General features: G+C 39.8%; 1 protein-coding gene across 5 annotated transcripts in view; it reads right to left on the bottom strand.

Annotated features, from left to right (window-relative positions):
• Tfg (trafficking from ER to golgi regulator) overlaps window positions 1-13,995 on the bottom strand; it is a 42,477-nt gene that overhangs the window by 13,686 nt on the left and 14,796 nt on the right. For all 5 annotated transcript variants that reach the window (XM_004857979.4, XM_004857981.4, XM_013077093.3 and 2 more), the window contains exon 5: window positions 12,252-12,419. In XM_004857979.4, coding sequence (XP_004858036.1) covers window positions 12,252-12,419 — 168 coding nt within the window. The remainder of the gene's footprint in view (window positions 1-12,251; window positions 12,420-13,995) is intronic.

Raw genomic sequence — 13,995 nt, 5'->3', positions numbered from 1 at the left:
CTTCCTTATAACATATGGAATGTGATATTCCTGAGTCCTTTCACTGCAAAAAATCAAAACTCATGTCCCCGGTACCAGTATCACATGCTCCATACCATCTAGTCTGTAGATAAACTAAAGTATCATTTCATTCTTTAATAAGTTTCCATTCTTTAATAGGAGATAGAAATTAGCTTCAATCTCCTAGTTTAGTGTTTCAAGATCCAAATATTTCTTACAATCCCTCTTGTTACATGGCCCTTCTTCAGCTAAACTGATGTGCTCCCTACCTCAGAATATATCTAGTAATTTTTTAGCTTACATTTCTCTCCGCTGCTCCATATATTTCAATGTAACATCCACATAAATAAGAATTCTTTAAAACCCAGTTATAGGGCTGGGGATTTAGCTCAGTGGTTTCACCACCTGCTGCGCAAGCGCAAGGACCAGAGTTCGATCCCCGGTACCAAAAAAACAAAAAAACAAAACCCAGTTATAATTCCACACTTCTAGTAAGTCTTCTTTACCCAGAATACTTTATTGCACTAGTCAATTTTTAAAGTTTACTTTTATTCTGACCCAGACTTCTACACTGCATTTCTGAACAGCTCCCATCTTCTTTCCTAAATTGTGAACAATTTTGGCCATGCTCCTGATTCTCAATTCTTTTTTTCTGTTTCAAAGGCTTACCATTCTAACTTACACACAAAACCCCTCAAATTCTTCTACAACAATGAACACAGAAGTGAATGGAGAGAAACTGCTATAGTTCCAATACTGTGATAGTCAATAAAGATATTCTGTTTTGCTTTTTTTGGTACCGGGGATCAAACTCGGGACCTTGCACTTGCAAGGCAGGTGCTGGAACCACTGAGCTAAATCCCTGGCCCTTTTTGTTTAAGATATTCTGAAGATAAACTATAAATATATCTTAATCCTTTAAATTCTTTTTGTCTTGGCAACACAGAAGTGTTTGAAAGCATGGGTTTTGGAGCCAAGTTATGTAGGTTTGAATACCAGTGCTGCCAAGGCCAGATGTGTAACTCTGAGCATCTTAATCTCTTTCCCTTACATCAGCTCCCTCACCTCTATATAAGATATAGAGTTCTACTTCATGTTATTTTAAGGATTACTTAATGATAGCTTATAGAATGATAGCTTATAGAAAGTTAATGATAGCTTATAGAAAATGCTATAAAAACTTATAAAAGAAATTACTACTTAGAAAATTTCGTGTAAATACTTACTATTATTAGCAGATTAATTTTCCTGAGAGCAAACTATTTTCTGCTTTTGTGTATCCCCAGAATTTACAACTGTTGTAGGGGCATAGTTTGCAGCTAACAGTCCAGTACTAATGATAACCTAAACTAGTTTATAGTAATGGTAATGTAGGAAAAACTGATGATTATCAGAGTAAAATGGGTGACTGCTTCTATCACCACTGTAGTTATCTACAATGTATGTAAATATATATATATATATACAATATTACTGTGACTTTTCTTTCCTCACTTGTACATAACTTATTAATGCTTTGCATTCCATCTTTGTAATACTTCAGTCCTCTTTCCCATTTCCACATTTAATACGATGACCAAAATTTTTTTTACTGTATCACATCTGAAAAACTACAAAAGCATCTTGGTTGTCTATCTGTATAGTTTTTCCTACCGTGATTTAACATACAAAGTTACAAAAAAATGGTCTTCAAATGTGAATCATACATTTTTTTGGCATAAAATTTCAAGCTGGCTTGGTGTGTGTGTGTGTGGTAATTGAGATTGAGCCAAGGCTTTCCATATGCTAACCAAGTGCTCTATCACTGAGCTACATCTTCAACCTTTTGTTTTTTCTTGATGAGACAGGGTGTTGATAAATTGCCTAAGGCTTGACCTCTTGAATACTATTCACTCCTCTATATGGGATTTCCTAAAGTATTAAATTAGTTGAAATGTCAAGTCTTATTTTAGTTGCTTTAAAAGTGTTTTCTTCAAGTGTATCATTAATCTGATGGTATCATATATAAATATTTGTTTCTTGTTTTCAGAACTTTATACTGTGAGACCTAACTAACTCCATTTTAAAGTTTGACTCCATCTTGGCATAAGACAGTAAAGTGGCCTTGACATGAATTCCACTTCACTGAAGTCAACTATTCCCCTAGTCTCCTTTGTGCCCATAAAATGATAAAATGTCCTTGCTGTGGGACAACAGATAAAAAAAAAGACACAGCTCCTAACTCAATCCTCTGTCTGCCCAGAAAACAGATGCTCCCGGGCCCATTATCTATAAAACATTCTGTCAATGTGCTGATTGTTCCTTTTTTCCATAAACTCTACATGTAGCCACCCCTCAACCCCCCATGCTTGCTAAATATCAACCAATCATGTAACTGCTAAATAGAGCATCCCCAAACCTTGCGGTAGCCACAATAAAAACCCTGCTGATTTGAAATTCGGGGCTCTCAATCCTGATCCGCTGCGTCGGTGATGGTTGAGTGCCCCTGCTCGAGCTTGAATAAATGATCCTCGTGTGTTTACATCGGAATAGGCTCCTTGGTGGTCTTTGGGGACTTCGCGATCTGGGCACAACATTTGGGGGCTCGTCCGGGATCCCCAAGACCCTCAGGATTCCCGTACCGGAGGGTTAATGCTGGCTGGTGAGTGTTTCTGTGTCTGTAAAGTCTCAGGCCCATTTTCTGGGAAGGTCAGCAAACGGTCTAGGCGGACGCGCTGCGAGGGCCACCGACCCGGGATCCTGGAAGATGTTCCGGGATCTTTCTGGAGGGGGCGGAATGCCCCGTGAGTATGAGTCTGTGGGACTCCTAGGGGGGATCTTTCTGGAGGGGGCGGAATGCCCCGTGAGTACGAGTCTGTGGGACTCCTAGGGGGACGGTGCGGGTCGCTCCCGCAGTAAGGCGTGAGGCCATTATAGTCCCATTTTCTGTATTGTCTCCGATCGGGCAGAGGATGAGTTTGTCTTGCTTTTCTGCTGTGTTTGTCTGTTTATTGTGTTGACTTAGACTGAGACGATGAGACAGACTGTGACTACCCCCCTTTTCCTTGTTAACAGGTCGTTTCAGGGAAGTTAAAAAGCGAGCGCATAATTTGAGTTTAGAAGTTAAAAAGAAAACGTTAATCACCCTTTGCAGATCAGAATGGCCAACTTTTAAGGTAAACTGGCCAGCAGAGGGTACATTTGACCTAGAAACAGTCAAAAGAGTTAGAGAACTTGTTTTTCGTCCCCAACGGGACACCCTGACCAGGAACTGTGGGACTGTGTGATTCAAAAGTTAATTACTCCCCTAGGTTCTGTTGTAAATTTGATGGTTGGAGTGTGTTTGCCTCGGGACAATGGACAATCAGTAATAGGGCGGGATTACTCAGCCATCTGTTTGCCCTAAAACCAAATGTCCCGGGGCCCAGTATCTATAGGACAATCTGTAAATGTGCTGACTATCTACACAGGGTGGTCCTGACTATTAGTCAGGATGTCTGCTGACCATCAGCATGTGACAGTGAGCCACTAACCTTTGTTCTTTTCTTTCTGTAAATCTACATGTTAAACCCCCCTCAACCCCCTATACAACAGCCTCGGACTCTGAGCCAGTTGCCTCTCTGAGCTATTTTGCTTCGGGAGTGCCATCTGGCCAGACTAATAAAGGTCTGTTTTCCCAACATGGCCGGTGTGTTCCTTCCCGGGTGGTCCTCACTGTAGTCAGCTCCTTGGAGCATTTGGTAAGGCCTTGGCCTTACATTCTGGAGGCACCGCTGGGATCCCTGGGTGTGCTTCACTACAGTCAGCTCCTCAGAGCGTTTGGTAAGGCCCTTGGTCTTACAGAACCATACATCTTTACCTGGGAAGACCTGGTGCAGAACCCTCCCTCTTGGATCAAGCCCTTTTTGCCTCCACAGAAGCAGCCGCCTGCGGCAGTCCTAGCGGTGCAGTCCTAGCGGTGCGGGAGAGAACCACCAGAGGAGACTGCCGGAGAAGAGAAACCAAGACCAAACCCACGGCGCCGCTTTACCCAGTTCTCCAAGGAGGAACTGAAAAAGATCTCCTTTTCCCCCCTCCCTACCGCCCGCACCCCGCAGGCAGGGTCGGAGGGAGGAGCCCCGGCGGTGGCGCCGGCTGGGGTGGAGGGAAGAGCCCCAGTGGCAGCCGGGGAGAAAGTGCATGCCCGGGTGGGCATTGCTAGAGGGGACGGCCCCGCCCAAAACACCCGCAACCGCCATGCAGCCTCGCCGGTGGCGGGGCTGGCGGATTCCACTGTCCTCCCGTTGAGGGCGACTGGACCCCCTGATGAGCATGGCAATCAGCCTCTCCAGTATCGGCCCTTTGCCACTAGTGACCTTTATAATTGGCGCACACAACACGCCAAGTTTTCCGACAATCCCAGGGATCTAATCCAACTGTTGGAAACTGTTTTGTTCACCCACCAGCCCACTTGAAATGACTGTCAACAGCTCCTCCAGATCCTGTTCATGACAGAGGAGCATAAAAAAATTCAGAACCAGGCCAGGAAATTGGTTCCTGGCAACAATAACCAACTTTGATACTATTAACCTTTCCTTCCCATTGCCCCGGCCCGACTGGGACTTCAACACAGCAGAAGGTAAGGAGAGACTCCGGGTCTACCGCCAGACTCTGTTGGGAGATCTCAAGGTGGCTACTTGTAAGCACACCAATTTGGCCAAGGTAGGAGATGTACTACAGGGACCAAACAAAAGCCCTGCAGCCTTCCTAAAAAGAATTCAGGAAGCCTTCCATAGGTATACTCCTATAGATCCAAAAGCAATTGAGACAAAGGCAGCTGTAGTAATACATTTCGTCAACCAGGCGGTGCCAGATATTAGGAAAAAGTTACAGAAAGTAGACAGACTGGGAGAGAAGAGTATTCAGGACATAGTGACAGAAACAAGAGAGAGACTGCAGAGGAAAGACAGACGGGAGAGCCAAAGGAACATAAACGTTGACTGAGAAATATTGCGGCAAAAGGACAAGGTAAGGGGGAACGTAGAGATCGCCCCCGATTGCAAAAGAACCAGTGTGCTTATTGCACAGAAGAAGGCTACTGGGCCAGAGAATGCCCTAAGAACCCAAAAAGCCGCCTCCAAAGCCCGCAATTGACTCTGTTACAATACACAGATGATCTCCTTATAACAGCTGAGACACAGGAGGACTGCCTAGATGGAACCAAAAAAACTCTTAAGGGTTATAGGGGAACTGGGATACCGGGCGTCTGCCAAAAAGGCCCAAATCTGCAAACCTGAGGTAAGCTACCTGGGGTACATACTTAAAAAGGGGCGAAGATGGCTATCCAATGCTAAAAAAGAGACAGTTCTTAAGATACCTACACCAGACTCTCCTCAAAAAGTTAGAAAATTCCTAGGATTGGCTGGCTTCTGCTGTTTATGGATACCGGGGTTCGCGAAACTTGCAAGGCCCCTTAATGAGATAACTAAAAACAATCAGGCCTTTCGATGGACAGAGAAACTACAAAAGTCCTTTGATCAAGTTAAGGCTGCTTTGTTGTCAGCGCCAGCCTTAGGCTTGCCTGATGTCACTAAGCCCTTCTACTTTTACATTGATAAAAACAAAGGAGTCACCAAGGGCGTCCTGGTCCAGTATCCGGGCCCATGGCGCCGACCAGTAGCATACCTGTCCAAGAAACTTGATCCTGTTGCAGCTGGATGGCCCCCATGCCTGAAAAAGATCGCTGCCATAGCCTTGATGGTCAAAGACGCTGATAAGTTGACCTTGGGCCAGGAACTACATGTGACCACCCCCCATACCATTAAAGGGGTTCTAAAACAGCCTCCAGATAGATGGCTCAACAATGCCCGCCTAACCCACTATCAGGGCCTGCTCTTAAACCCAACCCGAGTTGTCTTCCAGACCCCGGCCGCCCTAAACCCGGCTACTTTATTGCCTGACCCAGACTTAGAGGCCCCACTGCATGACTGTGCTGACATCTTGGCTCAAGTACACTGGACCCAAGAGGATCTAAAAGATCAACCATGGCCAGATGCTGAAGATACCTGGTACACCGATGGGAGCAGTTTTGTTCAAGATGGCCGAAGGTATGCCGGGACAGCTGTGGTCACAGACTGAGGTCGTTTGGACTGAACCCTTGCCCACTGGAACGTCAGCACAGCGAGCAGAGCTCATAACATTGACCAAGGCACTGACTCTGGGAAAGGGCCGAAACCTAAACATATACACAGACAGCAGGTATGCTTTTGCCACAGCTCACGTACACGGGGCCATTTACAGAAAAAGAGGACTGTTAACAGCTAAAAAAAAAAGACTATTAAAAACAAAAAAATAATTCTTGCCCTATTGATGGCCCTATGGCTACCAAAAAAAATTGGCTATTATCCACTGTTGCGGGCACCAAAAGAGTGATACCCCAATTGCCCGAAAAAACAATTTGGCCAACCAGGCAGCTTGAAAAATAGCCCTAGAGACTGATCTGACACTAACCACTCAGCTGCTAGATCCAAAAAGTGCTGCCTTACCAGAAAAACTCCAGTATACTGAAAAAGACTTAAGATGGATAAAACAATTACCCATGCCCCAATGCCTCAACGGGTGATAAAAATCCTCTGATTATAAAGTCATCCTGCCTGAAACACTGGGAGAGCAAGTTCTCTCCAAAATACACTGAGCCACCCACATAGACACCCGAAAGATGCAGGACCTCCTGAGACATGCAGAGATAAAGATTCGAAAAGCTAATTCCAAGATTGAACGCATTGTTGCTACCTGCATAGCCTGCCAATTGACCAATGTTACCTCAAATAAGGCTAACCCTGGCAGGATTGAGAGGAGACCGACCTGGCATATACTAGGAACTAGACTTTACTGAGGCAAGACCTGAAAGATATAGTTACAGATACCTGCTAGTCTTTGTAGATACTTTTTCAGGATGGACAGAAGCTTTTCCTACCAAACATGAGATAACATGGATTGTGGCCAAAAAGATGCTAAAAGACATCCTGCCAAGGTATGGCTTCCCAGTAATGTTAGGGTCAGACAATGGACCTGCCTTCATTTCCAAGGTGAGCCAAAGTTTAGCACAGATACTGGGGGCAAATTGGAAATTACATTGTGCATACAGACCCCAGAGTTCAGGACAGATAGAAAAAATAAATAGAACCCTAAAAGAGACCTCGACTAAATTAACCTTAGAGACTGGCGGTGGCTGGGTGACTCTCCTACCCTATGCCCTCTATAGGGTATGCAATTCACCCTATAAGATGGAGCGTTATAACCCCTTTTGAGATCATGTTTGGGATACCTCCTCCCATTATCCCTAACCTTCAATCTGCGGTACTTGCCAAGTTTGATGATCAAACTCGGGTCCTTGTGCTTGCGCAGCAGGTGGTAAAACCACTGAGCTAAATCCCCGACCCTAACATTTATAATATTTTCAGTTTGATACAGGGCAAATCATGTGTCCATCATTTACACTTAACAGTTCAGAATTTAAGTCGATTACTTTATTGCCATTGTGTTTGTAAAAATTGTTACCATGTGATGATGAGACAGACAATAACAAAGATAAAGCCCTACGTTTAAACTATGAAATATATAAGATTATAAAATTCTTTAATGTTAGGCCTTCGTCTTTACAGATTATTTAAATACATGTCCTTGTTCTTTTGTATTTTGCTAGTAATTTAAGAATCTTAGAAACATACTAAAATTTAAAATGTTTTATTTTCAACTTTAAATGTCTAGAGTACCAAGATAGCTACATATAAAAGATGTTTGTAATACAACAGCTAACACCAAGAGGTGCCTTCTGAAGCTAATGCTTAAAATAATTTTTAGTACTTTAATTCTACAGAGGTAATACATGATTGTGCCAAAAGTTAAAAGCTCTGCTAAAATTACAAATCATGTATTGTTGACATTTTGTAAAAAAAAAAAAAAGGTACACAAAGTTTGCATTATTAAATTAATATACATTACTACAGCTGACAGTTTGATTCATACCAAAACAGGATCTTTTACTAATTTAAATGCTCAGTCCTGGTTTTCGAAATAATAGTCACATGGCAGACCTGGATGGCTTCCCGGTCTTGTCTAGAGACAAGTAAATCTAAGAGCCAATTAAAAATTGTTTCCCATCTTGGGACTGTGTGAATAACAATTTATGCAGAAATTAAAAATACATTAAAAAACAAACAAACAAACAAAAAAAAACCTGGTTTAGTTCCGGCTTAAAATTAGACATTTATTACACTTTCTCTTTTGACATTAAAAAACATATTGTCTTTTAAAGATACTGCTTTAAGACTACAGTTTTGGTCAAATTTACTATAAATGCTGATTTTTCAGTTTATGCATTTAAAAGATCAAAGGAGATTATATAAGTCTTTTATAGATGCAGAAAACATAGATTATTCTATTATAAAAAAACTAAAGGTGCCCGGTGTGGTGGTACACTTCTGTGATCCCGGCAGTCTGGGAGGCTAAGGCAGGAAGATCACAAATTAAAACCCAGCTAGACAACATAGTGACTTGGCAAGACCCTGTTTCAAAAACTGGAGGGGACAGCCAGGCTAACCCTACAATCTGTGACTGGACATAAAATTTGTGTTGACAGCGTCCTGGCCACTCAACAGCAACTTTACAACCGAACCTATCAGTCTAGTCCAGAAAGTACCTTGTACCCCCTTCTGATGGATGATGGGCTTGCTCCACTGGGCTCACCCCTTGTGCACTTAAAAAGTACTCAACCAGACTGGAGACTTTTATGTACTAGTACAATTGGTTCCTAGGCTATTATATCATTCAGAAAAAGATATTTTTAGTCATCTGACTGAGACCTCAGGTAGAGTCAAACGAGAACCTATAACAGCCATCAGTTTAACAGTTCTCCTAGGTTTAGGATTAGCTGGGACAGGAACAGGAGTCTCATCGTTAGTGTTACAAAACAAACATTACAATGATTTAAAAACAGCCATAGATATAGACATCGAGAGACTAAAAAGCTCCATTGCAAGAGTCACTAACCTCTCTGGTGGAAATAGTTCTCCAGAACCAAAGAGGCCTAGATTTAATCTTGCTACAACAAGGGGGGGGGGGGGCTCTGTGCTGCCTTAGGTAAAAAAAAATGCTGCTTTTATGTAGACCACTCAGAAATGATTAAAAAAAAATCTATGGCCAAAGTCAAAAAAGGTCTCGTTAAGCAAAAGCGAGAACGAGAACAAAATCAAGGTTGGTTTAAATCTTGGTTCAATTCCTCCCCATGGCTGACCACTCTGATCTCTACCCTGCTGGGACCGTTACTCATTTTGTTACTCCTGTTAACATTTAGACCTTAACAGGCTGATATCCTTCATCAGAGAACACATTAGCACAGTACAGCTGATGGTACTTAGGTCCCAGTACCAACCAGTTTCTGAGGACCTAATAAAACTGGCCCCCAGAGGCCCATGACTGGTCCTCTATAGTTTCATGAGAAGGGGGGAATGTGAGACCTAACTAACTCCATTTTAAAGTTTGACTCCATCTTGGAATAAGACAGTAAAGTGGCCTTGACATGAATTTCACTTCACTGAAGTCAACTATTCCCCTAGTCTTTGTGCCCATAAAATGATAAAATGTCCTTGCTGTGGGACAACAGATAAAAAAAAAGACACAGCTCCTAACTCAATCCTCTGTCTGCCCAGAAAACAGATGCTCCCGGGCCCATTATCTATAAAACATTCTGTCAATGTGCTGATTGTTCCTTTTTTCCATAAACTCTACATGTAGCCACCCCTCAACCCCCCATGCTTGCTAAATATCAACCAATCATGTAACTGCTAAATAGAACATCCCCAAACCTTGCGGTAGCCACAATAAAAACCCTGCTGATTTGAAATTCGGGGCTCTCAATCCTGATCCGCTGCATCGGTGATGGTTGAGTGCCCCTGTTCGAGCTTGAATAAATGACTCTCATGTGTTTACATCGGAATAGGCTCCTTGGTGGTCTTTGGGGACTTCGCGATCTGGGCACAACAATACAACTACTGATAATGGCAAAGTGAGGTATTGGGTAATGAACTTTCCCACAGGTAACAACTGAAAACCGAACAAAATAGAAAAATAACTATGAACTGAAGTAACTGGAAGTAGATCAAATGTTGCAAAAATCAGAAGTGTTTACCAAAATAAAATTACAATTGGTAAGAATTGCCAAGCCCTGACCCTGATAACACCAATAGCAGAAAATCAGTGTTAACTTCACAGTTGGACAGGTAGCTGGAAATTTAGAGAAAAATCCACTGTATCACTGAAGATATAAAACCTAAAATAAGTATAAAAATCTGCCCAATCCTCTACTGACCATAGGTTTGGGAAGGGGACATCTCAAGAAGGCGCAGGAAAAAAAAAGCAGCAGCTAAAGCTGAAAGGACTAATCAGAGATACCAGCTGTTATACTCCATGGGGAGAAATGAAGATGTTTAAATTCATACAGATTAACTCTTCTAGGGAAATAATATCAAAGCTCCTCAAAAGATCATCAAGAATCTCAAATCACTACAATCTAGTAACTACAATGTCCAGATTTTAACCAGAAACTATCAGACATGCAAAGTAACAGGAAAATGTGACTCATTTTTCAGGGATGAGGCAGTAGTCAATGGAAAGTGACTCCAAATACACCCAGATATCGAATGTTACAAACATTTCAAACCAGCAATTATTAATACAGTGTACCTCAGTTTAAGAACTAAAGTTGTTTCATAATTTTGGATAAGATGGCTGCCTTTGTGTTTGTGTGAGAAAGATGTCTTTGGTCATGTTTGTCACTTGATACGGAGTTTTTTAACAGAAGCAAAATTTGGCAGAATGCTTTTATTTGTCAACAGAAGCATTCGTGAACTGAGGTATCAATGTATTTTTAAATTAAGCAGCAATATATGTGCACCCATGTTTATAGCAGCACAGTTTGTAATAGCTAAAACTTGGAAACAGCCCAATTGCCCATCAACTGGAGACTGGATAAAGAAGATTAAAAAATGGAGTACTATTCAGCCATAAAGAATGAGAACTAGAGACATTATAGATAAATGGATGTACATTGAGGCCATACTCTTAAGTGAAATAAATAAGACACACATGTGCAAATACCGAATAGTTTCTCTGGTGTTTCTCACCCTGAAAGTGTAAATAAGGATCAGAATGCATAATAGATATTCCGAAATAGGAAGAATAGGTCCAAAGGGGAAGAGGAAGTGGGAGGTGTAGGAGAAAGAAAAGCAGGAGAAATAAATATGAAAAAAGGAAACAATGGAAACAAAGTCTTTGTAAATAGGGAGGGGGAGAGGGGTTGAAGGGAAGGCAGAGGAATGGGGAAAAAAATAAGAACTAAGATATATCATGTCAAGGTACAAATTACCAATGATGAATATCATCATATTGTATACCTAAAATGTACCAATAAACAATGAATTAAAAAAAAGAATTAAAGATATATAAAAATACTAAAGGAAAATATAATTTTAATGAATGTAAAAATAAGAAGTTTCAAGAAAAAAACAGAAAGTATAACAACAACCAATGGTAACTATAGACCTGAAAGCCTAAAATTAAAATTTTTAAAAATCACAGGAAAAGTTCAGAAGCACAACAGAAATCATCCAACCAAAAGGACAGGAAAAATGAACCTCAGAGACCCATAAGAAAATATCAAGCTCTGAAATTAATAATTAGAATCCAAAACAAAAGGCAAGAAGCAGAAAAATTCTTAAAGAAACAATGGCCAAAAAATAAAAAGAATAAACCACAGGATAGGTGCTGCTTTAAGGTTAAAAACTTATTTACATAAAAGCACTCTACATTGAAGCAATTTAATTAGAAATTCATGTTTAATTTTAATTTCTCAATTTAAGGTTAGAAGAGATAGTATGAGCTATCAAATGTAAATTAAATCCTGAAAGAAATATGAAATAAGATTATAAAATAGTTCAAATTAAAAAAAAAACTTTTGGAATATTACTTTCAAAAAATTTTATTTTAACCAAACAGCAGTTATTCTTTAAAGGAGATGGTGCCAGTGACCAAGAAAGACCAAAAGAAAGTTCTCTGGGGTGCTGAAGTCTTTTGATTTTTGATCTAGTCAGTGTTTTAGATGGGTGAATGCATATATAAAAATTTATTCAATAAGCTCTTAATATTTGTGCATAAGACCATATCCAAGTTATTCTTCAAAAAAGAAAAAAAGAAACGGAAGAAAGGTTAAGGATGAGTAGGAAGTAGAAACTTACCTGAAACCTGATCATCTGTTAAGCCAAATGCTGACATAACATTTTTATTGATTTCATCCTGGTTTTTCAAAGGATCAAAGGCTGACATACTTGCTGCCATAACCTGAGTAGACTGTTTACCAGAAGAATCAGAAGCCGCAGGCTTTTCTTCCCTACCATCCACCGTATCTACAGTAAGAATAAGGAAATAAACAAAAACTTGTTTCCATTTTATCATACTCAATAAGGCTTTAAAAATACAAGAGAGGTGCTGGGTAAATTTAGCTCAGTGTTTCTGCCCCCTGCTTCACAAGCGCAAGCAAGGTCCTGAGTTCGATCCCTGGTACCAAAAAAAAAAATACAAGAGGTAAATATGTATGTGATAAATATTTTTTTGAATGTTAAGAGTAATTACCTTTGAATACAGAATTAACATCATTCTACTTTCTTTTCTATACCAGTTTGTATTTTTACTTTCATAATTGAAAGAGCAAAAAAATGCAAGATAAGTAACTTTTCTAAAAATTATCTACCTCAAGAATTATATATATATCACACATGGGGTGATCAAAACATTCACTGAATATGTAAATTTTTTAAAATGTATTATAATAAAAGACAATGCCATTAACCACCCTCAGAGTAAGGGCCCCCCCCCACATACTTGTTCTTGGCACTTTCTGAAGCAGTTCTGAAAGTCCTCTTTCATGAGTGTCTTTATGAGGTATGATCAAAAATATGGTAAATGCTAGTACAGCATACCATCTAACAGAAAGGCAGCCTAATAAAAATATCAATGTGTCCTCATCTATCTTGTTTACCAGATCTGCCACAGTAAAACTTCTGGCTCATCCCCAAAGTTAAAATGACTATGAAAGATAAATGTTTTGGAATCAATTTAGGACACAGAGGCAGCAACAGTAGTGCCACAAAAAACATTCATGAAAGAAGACTTGGAGAACTGCTTCAGAAAGTGAAGAGAACAAAATAAATGTGTTCAAAACAAGGGGGAGTATTATGAGGAGTATTAATGACAATGTGTCTTTTACTATAAAAAATTTTAACTTAAACATATTGTTTATCACATATGTGTGTAAATATAGAAGCCCCCTTAGCAAGCAAAAAAAAATTTAACTACTTGTTGCAGTTCTATGACTTATATTTTAATATTAGATACACAGTGAGGACTAAAGAAATAATAGTTGTAGTAATTAAGGTTTTATTTTCTAAAAGGATAAGCACAATTAAATTATTTCAACTTTTATGTTTTATTTCCATTTTCTATTGGTCAATTATTGAATTACACAGAAATAAAAAAATTCATGCTTAATATTTTGTAAATAGTAAATACTTGCTATTGTTACATACATATTACTTACTAAATTACTTATTAAAATATAGATGAAATGATGTGTTTGGGATATGCTTTAAAACGATACAGGAGAGATGCAAGTATGTGGAATTACAGATGATATATGATACTGACAAAGCTGATAATTGTTGAAAGTGATGTGGGTCCACGGGATTCATTACAGTAGTAAGCTTATTTTTAGACATGGTTAAAGTTATCCATAACTTTTTAAAAGTAAACATAAAATTAAAATTTTAAATATTGTGAGCAAGTTAAATTTAAAACTATGTCTTTCCTCCTAAGGATAAGGTACTCAAAAGACATGTATTTTATACCTTATAAGAGAAAAGGAGCTCATGAATAACCTACATTTTATGAATGGGAACCGAAGCCAAGACATTAAAAAAAAAAGAC

The sequence above is a fragment of the Heterocephalus glaber genome, unplaced genomic scaffold (assembly GCF_053883595.1).
Source record: "Heterocephalus glaber isolate CG9 unplaced genomic scaffold, H.glaber_assembly_v1.0 deba00000122, whole genome shotgun sequence".
Lineage (NCBI taxonomy): Eukaryota > Metazoa > Chordata > Mammalia > Rodentia > Bathyergidae > Heterocephalus > Heterocephalus glaber.
The sequence above is the reverse complement of the archived record's forward strand: the minus strand, read 5'-3'. Positions and strand labels throughout refer to the sequence as shown.